Source organism: Vanacampus margaritifer, chromosome 18 (assembly GCF_051991255.1).
Source record: "Vanacampus margaritifer isolate UIUO_Vmar chromosome 18, RoL_Vmar_1.0, whole genome shotgun sequence".
Taxonomy (NCBI): Eukaryota; Metazoa; Chordata; class Actinopteri; order Syngnathiformes; family Syngnathidae; genus Vanacampus; species Vanacampus margaritifer.
In genome coordinates, this window is record NC_135449.1 from 5636996 (window position 1) to 5646317 (window position 9322).

The 9322-nt window shown below is 42.0% G+C and overlaps 1 protein-coding gene across 11 annotated transcripts in view; it reads left to right on the forward strand.

Annotated features, from left to right (window-relative positions):
* brsk1a (BR serine/threonine kinase 1a) overlaps window positions 1-9245 on the forward strand; it is a 30961-nt gene extending 21716 nt beyond the window's left edge. For 5 of the 11 annotated variants that reach the window (XM_077549860.1, XM_077549861.1, XM_077549862.1 and 2 more), the window contains 14 exons: window positions 8-41; window positions 136-204; window positions 305-451; window positions 1313-1344; window positions 1458-1622; window positions 2378-2475; window positions 2601-2748; window positions 2833-2893; window positions 3499-4132; window positions 4295-4343; window positions 4426-4549; window positions 4870-5080; window positions 5358-5444; window positions 7056-9245. In XM_077549860.1, coding sequence (XP_077405986.1) covers window positions 8-41; window positions 136-204; window positions 305-451; window positions 1313-1344; window positions 1458-1622; window positions 2378-2475; window positions 2601-2748; window positions 2833-2893; window positions 3499-4132; window positions 4295-4343; window positions 4426-4549; window positions 4870-5080; window positions 5358-5444; window positions 7056-7270 — 2074 coding nt within the window. In that variant the 3' untranslated portion in view covers window positions 7271-9245. Of the gene's footprint in view, window positions 1-7; window positions 42-135; window positions 205-304; window positions 452-1312; window positions 1345-1457; window positions 1623-2377; window positions 2476-2600; window positions 2749-2832; window positions 2894-3142; window positions 3170-3498; window positions 4133-4294; window positions 4344-4425; window positions 4550-4826; window positions 5081-5357; window positions 5448-7055 lie in introns of all 11 variants that reach the window. The other 6 variants (XM_077549868.1, XM_077549867.1, XM_077549865.1 and 3 more) reach the window with 6 other exon arrangements.
* Window positions 9246-9322: the final 77 nt, after the last annotated feature.

Here is a 9322-nt window from a genome sequence, read left to right on the forward strand (position 1 = left end):
GTTTCAGATCACCGCATTATGCGTGCCCTGAAGTCATACGGGTTAGTGGCCACATTTCATAATATTTACACATTTTTGCTACATGAGCCAGTAAATGTTGATTTTCTGGACCATATGGGATTCTGTCTTTGGAAGGGGGAGAAGTATGATGGAAGGAGAGCAGATGTATGGAGCTGCGGGGTCATTCTTTTTGCGCTGCTGGTGGTAAGTCATTAAGTTTGACTAGGATGATGACTTTTTTGCCCTTGTTATTGACCATTTGTTTTTTTATACGCGACGCTTTTTTGCCCTCTTTCTTCGCCAGGGCGCCCTGCCGTTCGACCATGACAATTTACGCCAGCTCCTGGAAAAAGTGAAGAGCGGCGTCTTCCACATGCCACACTTCATCCCCCCCGACTGCCAGTCCCTGCTCAAGGGCATGATTGAGGTCAACCCCGAAAAGCGGCTCACGGTACGAGGCGGAGCTCACAACCGGCATTCACGTGCTGTACATTTGCTATATGGACTCAAGTACTGTAGTGAGACGGCATGACTGATGATGAGTTTGATGTATTTTCAGTTCCAATCATTAGTACTACAATTATTCAAATTAACTTTACTGGGCCAAAAATTCAATTCACTTTGTTAGTTTTTTGTTCAACTATTACCGCAGAGTTCACATTGAAGTAAGCAAATTTTTGTTTGGTGGTGTGCTATGAGATTTTTTCTGATGTAAAACCACATTTTTTCTGGCCCACTTTTTTTTTTTTTACCCTGGATAACTCACTGGGTCAAATTTGGCCCCTATAAATTCTGCTACTCAAATAACAAAGACCTTTTATTTTTTACAAATTTAACTTCAAAAATCCAGAGTGCCAATTCTGACCCCTCCATGGGGCCATCTAGTGGATGAATAATGCACTTACATGAGCCAGAGTGGTGGTGACAAGATGGCTAAAATGCAACAAATAAAACAAAAAAATTATATTGTTCAATGTAGCTGTGTATTTGATTGATTATTTTCTTAAATTCTAAATAGTTTACTGACAGTTTTTGTTATTCTGATTTTTCCAAATGATACCCCTAAATCCCAAAGGGTCAAATTTCGCCCTAATCCTAAATTAGGGAATAAATTGAAAAAAACATTGAAAACACTTATATTTTGGTGTTCAGTGAACTTATAGCAGTCATTTAATGTATAATTCATAATTTTCCAAAGAAGAAAAGGGTTCTTGGGTTCTCCAGGGTTACATTATTTGGATAATGACTATAAAGTTGAATAACTAAGAAATAAAGATCATTAAATTTCCTTTCATTTTTGTCTGTCCTACAGCTGGACACCATTCAGAAACATGCCTGGTATCTGTGAGTATATCGTCACTCATTTGTGGAGTGCGATGCTACATCATATTTAGTCACATTTATAATATACATTATACGTTGTGTGCGTGTGTGTGTGTGTGTGTGTGTGTGTCCAGGGGTGGCCGTAACGAGCCTTGTCCTGAGCAGCCTCCCCCCAGAAGAGTGTGTGTGAGGCGAATCATATCCCTGACTGAGCTGGACCCGGATGTGTTGGACAGCATGCACTCACTGGGCTGTTTTAGAGACCGCGTCAAGCTTACCCGTGATTTGCAATGTGAAGAGTAAGCCTTTCTTTTTTCCCTTATTCCAAAAATGACAAATGTGTCTTTTTTTTAAATCCAATCTGAATCTTATGAATTATTTTAGGATGTGTTTTGGTTTGTGTGGCTTTTTTTTTTTCAACTGGCTTTTCTTTGGTCTGGTCCAAACTGATAAGTTGGTTTTCATTAAGACCACTTTTTTTTTTTTTTTTTACAATGGACTTTAGCCAAGGTCGTAACTCAAGAGTTTATGGTCGAATTCCATTTTAGGGTGAATTGTTTACAAGCGCCAGCTATCTTGCTAATTTGTGGTTTTAATTTCCAGTCATGTTCTATAGGATGAAGGAATTTTTTATAGATGAAGAGAAGTACGTTAATAGAGCGCTTCGAGCCGGCACAAGAAAACGCTGACTGCCAAGCGGTCCGACATAATAGCTAATAAAAAGAAGCTGTCGACTTGGATAGAAACAGGGGAAGGCCATAAATGACCGTTTGGAGTCAGGCGGCTGTTCCAAAAAGTGGGGAAGAAGTTGAAAGACATTTGTTTAGAGAAGTCAGTGAAATTCCTCCTAGCAGGCTGCTGGCATTAAAAATATTTTCAGGTTGTACATTAAAAGTGCTGGCACAACTGGTGGTGCTGCTATTTGTGTCTTTCAGTCAAAATGACTGTCTTCAAAATATGCTAAAAGTCACACTTTGACATTTGATGACATTTTCATTTCCTACCTTAAATCCTCTTCCACTTTTGTTCCTTGTGTTCATGTTATGCTCCGCAGAGAAAACCAGGAAAAGATGATTTATTACCTACTGCTGGACAGGAAAGAGCGCTACCCCAGCTACGAGGACGAGGACTTGCCTCAACGCAATGACGCCGGTCAGTCACTAGGTGGCAGCATAGCTTCACTCAAGGGAGCCTGCTGTTGAAGCTCCTGCTTAATGGAAGTACAGATCCTCTTGTCCAAACCATAACTCCCTAAATTTCCGACGGGCGATGTGCAGATCCTCCTCGAAAGCGCGTGGACTCGCCCATGCTGACGCGCCACGGCCGCTGCCGTCCGGAGAGGAAAAGCCTGGAGGTGCTGAGCGTCACGGAACAGGGCTCTCCCACGCCTCCTCGCCGGGCTCTGGACGCCGCACACAGCCAGCGGTATACTAATATCAAACTCATTTATTTGTGCACTGCGATGATAATGTTGATGAGTGAAATTTAGCTGATGTCGACATTTCTCAGGTCTCGCTCGGTGAGCGGAGCTTCCACTGGTCTCTCCTCCAGCCCTCTCAGTAGTCCCAGGGTAAGACGCAGTTACATGATAACAGATTTAATTTATGACTTGTATTGGTATAATTTGCTCATTGTACTTATTTTTTATTAAAGTCAACAGTTCATTTGTTTTACGGGCAAAAATAATATTCAATTGGTGTGTTTTGTCGTAAATGCCAAGATGTGCTATGAAATATCAAACCGCCAGTCATAACTCCCAGAAACATCCTTTTATTCCATCTCCTCTAATCATTTTTTTTTAACATGACCACAAATCAAGCTCCTCAGAGTAAACCTTACGCGGCAGGTTTGTGTGACATTTTCACTTCTTTACTGTCCTCATGTCACTTCTCTTCCACATCCTGCATGGGCGACGTACGCGCACAATAATAGATATTGAGGAACGTAGAGGAATCGTCGCACCTGTGTCTTGTCACATAATTAACGTTTGCTAGTTGTGACTGTTTCGGCACATGTATGTAGACTTTCACTGGACATGTTCACTACTCACAAGATGAAGCATGATATTCATTTCCATCCTTCTTTCTCCATGTTCCATCCCTTCTCTTTCTTGTTTTCCATTTACACCCCCCACCCACCCCACCCCACCCCAAACAAACCCCCGCTCCCCCCCAGTCCTATCAAAGCCCCATTTTCACTTTCAGCCAATCAGACGTCACCTCGGCCGCCGCCGCCACCCCCCAAACAAAGGAGCCCAAACAGGGAAGCGCCACGACACCTCGCTCAGCACGGGCTCACGACAAACCCAAAGCCCCCCCCCATCCAAAGACCCAGACCCTGCCCACCAAGGGACCCGCCGAACGGCTTCACCTCCAGCCCATCAAATCCCTGCCTCTGCACAACCCATCCTCCCGCTCGCCCTCCCCCTCTCCGCTGCTCTCACCCATTCCCCGTTTCTTCTTCCCTTCGTCCTCTGTCCTAAAGTCCGTGACTAAGAGCTTGTACCCAAACTCTGCCCACTCTGTGCCGCAGGTCACTCCCCAGGGCTCTCCGTTGCCCACGCCCTTGGGCACCCCTGTCCACCACCCTCACCACCCCTCCTCCACCCCGCCCTCCTCCTCCTCGTCCTCATCCTCCTCGCGGGCAGAGGGAGGGGGCGGGGTGGGCTCTCTGTCGCTCACCCCGCCCTCCAGCCCCGGTGGGGGAAGCGGGATCGCGGCCAGCAGCTCCGCCCACTGGAAGACCCGCCTCAATTCTTTTAAGAACAACTTGTTGGGCTCACCTCGGTTCCATCGTCGCAAACTGCAAGGTGAGTGGCTGTTGATATTTACATAACAGCACCATAATCTGCACAGGTAGGATGTCAAATTGAGTTAATTGAGTTAATTCCTCGTCGTTAATCAAATTGAGTTAATTAAAATAGGGAGAAAAAGAATACCCACCATATTTACTTAGTAGTTGTCTCTTTTAGTTCCAACATCAGAGGACATGTCCAGTTTAACACCAGAATCCAGCCCTGAGTAAGTCATCATTTTGCGCATTAAGAAAAAGTTCCACGCAATCCGAAAAATTCGCCTCTTTTAAATGTCTGCTTCTGGGCAGGCTGGCTAAGAAGTCCTGGTTTGGGAACTTCATCGGTCTGGAGAAAGAAGAGCAGATCTTTGTGGTGATCCGAGACAAACCTCTGAGTTCTGTCAAAGCCGACATCGTCCACGCCTTCCTGTCTGTAAGTATCTGCTGCGCTCGATCTGTCATGCATCTCAAAGGTCACAGGTCACATGTTCAAACTCACATTCACTCTCTTGATGTATGTACTTCATTTTTGTCTTTATCTCTATGTCCTCTTTATTTCGGTTATGCTCACTTGGTGGCACATTGATGAATCACTTTTTTTGCTTTTTGCCTGTGGCTCACTCTTTCTCTCTTGTCCACACCCTCCACCCTCACCTTTTGTCCTTCCCCCGCACTCACGTCGGCCCCCCGTACCTCTCCCGCCTCGTAAGTCCGTGGGTCTCTCTGCTTCTTCTCTGTCTTGCCGCCGCGCAGATCCCGTCGCTCAGTCACAGCGTCATCTCCCAGACAAGCTTCAGGGCCGAATACAAGTCCTCCGGCGGCCCTTCCGTCTTCCAGAAGCCCGTCAAGTTCCAGGTGGATATTGCCTTCTCCGAGGGCGAGAGGGAGCGGGACAGGGAGAGGACCGAGAGGGACGGCAGGAGGGAAACGGGAATCTACAGCGTGACCTTCACCCTCATATCGGGTAAGTTGTACAAATACGAAAAATGCTGCGTCCCATCTGTTGATGTGGAAAATGCATCTGCAATTAATTGCAACAGTCGTTATTTGAGGAAGTGGTTAATAGTAATATGATGCACGCACACACACATAATCACCCACATACAAAAAAAAAAAAAAAAAAAAGGAGAGCGATGATGATGACATGTCAAATCGGTAAAATTACCGAATGAACAATACTGAGCTCTCCAAGAAAAAAATAAAATAAATAAATAGTAATATGATGCGTCATGCATCCTCAGGTCCGAGTCGCAGGTTCAGACGAGTGGTGGAAACGATTCAAGCCCAGCTTCTCAGCTCCCATGATCAACCCCTGGTGCAAGCCCTATCTGGTAAGATTGTGATTGATGTTGCGGACAGATAGGAAGAAAAAAAAAACGTACAGGGGGGGGTGAAGGGTTACGAAGATTACGAAGGTAGGTGTTCTGTTCGGTGAAAAATTTGTAGTCACATGACACAGTTATGGCACGAGATACTGTTTTTCACTTAAATTGTTACTGTACTAATAACTTTTACAATAACTTTTAGTTTTTATTAGTGGTAGCCTACAGCATGTTCTGATTTATAATTTTGGGGTTACATCACTACCATAGGTGCGTAATTCCATCATAAACATGACATGTTGGACTTGAAAAATATCATTATTTTGACAGGCATGCATAATAAATTATACTTGAAGTGTAACAGTACATATATTCATATTCAGTATGCTTCGGCACCATACAAACTCCCCACATTGTGTATTAGGTAAGATACTTAATGGTAGTAATTGTAGAAGGGTCCCTATCAAGATATAAGTGACATTTTGTGGGCGTGTTATGTGGAATTGCGATATTTAATTGGACTATATTCAAGTTTTTCTTGTAGATTTGTGAGTTTTTTTCTTGCAAATTTGCCATTTTATAATGTGACTGTTCGAGTTTTTTTCTCATAAATTTGTGAGTTTTTTCCTCACAAATTAGGCATTTTATAATGTCGCAAATATTTGAGTTTTTTCTTATAAATTTGTGTTTTTTTTTTCGAAATTTGCTATTTTATATCATAAATATGCGAGTTTTTCCCCGTAATTTTTTGTTAGTTTTTTCTTGAAAATTTGCCATTTTATAATAATAAAAAAAATATTTTAAGCATAAATTTGTATGTTTTTTTCTTGCAATTTTGCTATTTTATATCACAAATATGCAAGTTTTTCCTCGTATTTTTTTTGTTTTTTTCTTGAAAATTTGCCATTTTATAAAAAAAAAAATTTAATTCATAAATTAGTACGTTTTTTTCTTGCAATTTTGTCTTTTTATAATGTCGCAAATATTCAAGTTTTTTCTCATAAATTTGTGAGTTTTTTTCTTGCAAATTTGCTATTTTATATCACAAATATGCAAGTTTTTCCTCGTAATTTTTTTTGTTTTTTTCTTGAAAATTTGCCATTTTATAATGTCGGAAATATTCAAGTTTTTTCTCATAAATTTGTGAGTTTTTTTCTTGCAAATTTGCTATTTTATCTCACAAATATGCAAGTTTTTCCTCGTAATTTTTTGTTTGTTTTTTCTTGAAAATTTGCCATTTTATAAAAAAAAAACAATTTTTAAATCATAAATTTGTAAGTTTTTTTCTTGCAATTTTGTCTTTTTATAATGTCGCAAATATTCAAGTTTTTTCTCATAAATTTGAGTTTTTTTTCTAAAGTTTTACACTCCTCTTTGAAAATATGTATATATTTATACCCTAATACGCCGGCTTGTTTTTGCCCATGTAGTTGTCATGTTCATCTTTGGATTTTTATTATGGTATATTGAAAGGCATTTTTGACATGCAAGCATGTGCAGTTAAACATACAAACAGTTGATCTAGTTTACTGACAATCCTCTTAAACATCCCTAAAATGCAATTCTCTTCCATCACCGAAAGTCTTCCGTAAGAGTGACTTTCCCCATTCTCGTCTCCTGATCCCTTCCCAGACGAGAAGAACGGCCGACCCCACAGGACCCCCACCCGCCAAAATTCCAGGCGCTCAGAGGGTGGGGGCGACAGGTGCGAGTGGGGCGACCGAGCAGATGGCGGCGGCATCGGAGGCAGCGGGGGAGTTCTGCAGCGCAGAGGCTCGGCAAAGGAGAGGACCCGACTGCTGTCCACCAACGGAACCCAATCGCAACCGTAGGTTAGAATGGGAAAACGGCGCCGGGGGATGCCTGAGCGACATCCACACTCTTTTGACTTCATCTTCAAGCATCCCTGCAAACCACGAGCTCCTTCCTCGACTAAGTGGGGGAGGTGCTTTGATAATAGCAAGAATTGAGCCTTCCCCCCCATCATGCTTTTGTTTTTAACAATTGTCTTGAACCTTCGGATGACCCGGATTCCAACCCTTCGATGAGAGCGACGGAATCGCCCTTTAATGAAAACATATGTGAACCAGTAGTTTGGTATCCTGCTTCTCAAACTCAAACTAGGAATTTTTGAAGTGCTAATGTGCATGCCAGTTAGCAAATCAGCCTGCTAAAGGATGCTAACAAGACCTGATAGCTCGTCTACCATAAGCGTTGTACTACAGCATCTGATACCAAAAAGAATTAGGCGTGTTGTGACGGCTCTCCTGATTAGAATGAAAATTAACCCGTGCGTGTTCATGTCACTCTCAGGTGACATGCGAGTACTAGTAGTCTGTAACTACTGAAAGACATCGTTGTATGTCAGTGGCACATGAAACCTGAAGCGTCCTCCTCACTGAGCAGGGCACGAGCTGAGCAAAAAGGTCCTGATCTTCTCAGGAAGGCAGCGTCCTACCCTGACTCAAAAGAAAACCAACAAAGTAAGCTATGTAAGTGAATGTGAAAAATTATTTTTTTATTTGGTTGTTATTTATTTCCTTTTGAGGACGTGCAGTGATAGCAAGGACTGCCCAACGCGGCAGTGCTGGGAAGAGGAAGCTGCCTCTTCATTTTTAATTTCTCTTCAGAGACAAGACGAACTAATGCATTTGGACTCCTGTTACTCTGAGGGAAATTATTTTTTGATTTCAACAGAAATATGAACATTACTCTATGGTGAGAGAAAAAAAAACTATGTGTGAATATGTCCTCATCACAGCTGTTTGTCCCACATTGAAAAATGACATTCCTGGCCTGCGGAGCTTCAGACCGAAGCCTCCTCATCTTGTCAAACTTTTTCTCTTTGCTGTCGCCAGACTATTCCTATAAGACAGACACACAAAATCCACTCGTTCATGATTCCACTGCTCACTATGTCACATTCCTGGTTGACCTGGACTTTTTAAAGGAGAAGTTACGCAAATTGTCTCTCATCCTGCCCCCCCCTCACACATTCATGTAGTATTATTCAAGTACTCTTAATAGACTAGCTGATTCACATCACCAGTCTTCCATGCAGCACAATATGCAACAAATGTGCGGGATGTTGACCAACAGAGTGCTAATAGGTTTTTGTTTACATATTTATTTAATTATACAGCCATTTATTAACTTATTTGCGTCATTTGTTTGAACTTACCATACATTACTTTTAGCACTTTTTAAACGCTAAAAGTAGTACAGAGAAATACTTGTTCATCTGATATTTAATTCATCACGCTTACCACTGGTATGTGTGGGAGAGTAACAATGAGCTGATGGAACTTTTAAGACAAGAGCCTGTGTGTGTGTGACAGATCGGTAGGAACGTAACCAAACTCTTAACAGGCATGTCATTTTCCCCTTCACACTTGCCAGTTTGCTCCATCTTTTGATTCCCCCCCCCCCCCCCCTCGTTCTTGGACCCGTTTGTCCGCCGCTCACATGTTGTGTAGCCTTCATCAGCACGCGAGAAACCGTCGTTCGCATCACTGTGTGCACTCACTTTATGACGTCATCCAATTCATCTTTCTCTTCTACACGTCACGTTCACTGTCATCGACCCAACTGTGGCCAAGATTGTAAACTATTCTCCATACATAAGGGTCAGTAGACTAAGGTGTTAAAAAAAGAAATGTCTGTATCATAATTTAAATATAAAAAGTGCACTATTATAACTATTGCCTGTGATTAAAAAAAAAAAGAAAATTATAATTGAATTGATGGTCAAAATAAAGAGAGATCCACCTTATTGTTATGGTTACAATAATAAACCCTAAATCTGTGTATGTGGCTACTATCATTTCTATCCATGTATGCATTTTGTACTGCTTATCCTGTTCAGTGTTATTCAAGCTGAGTTT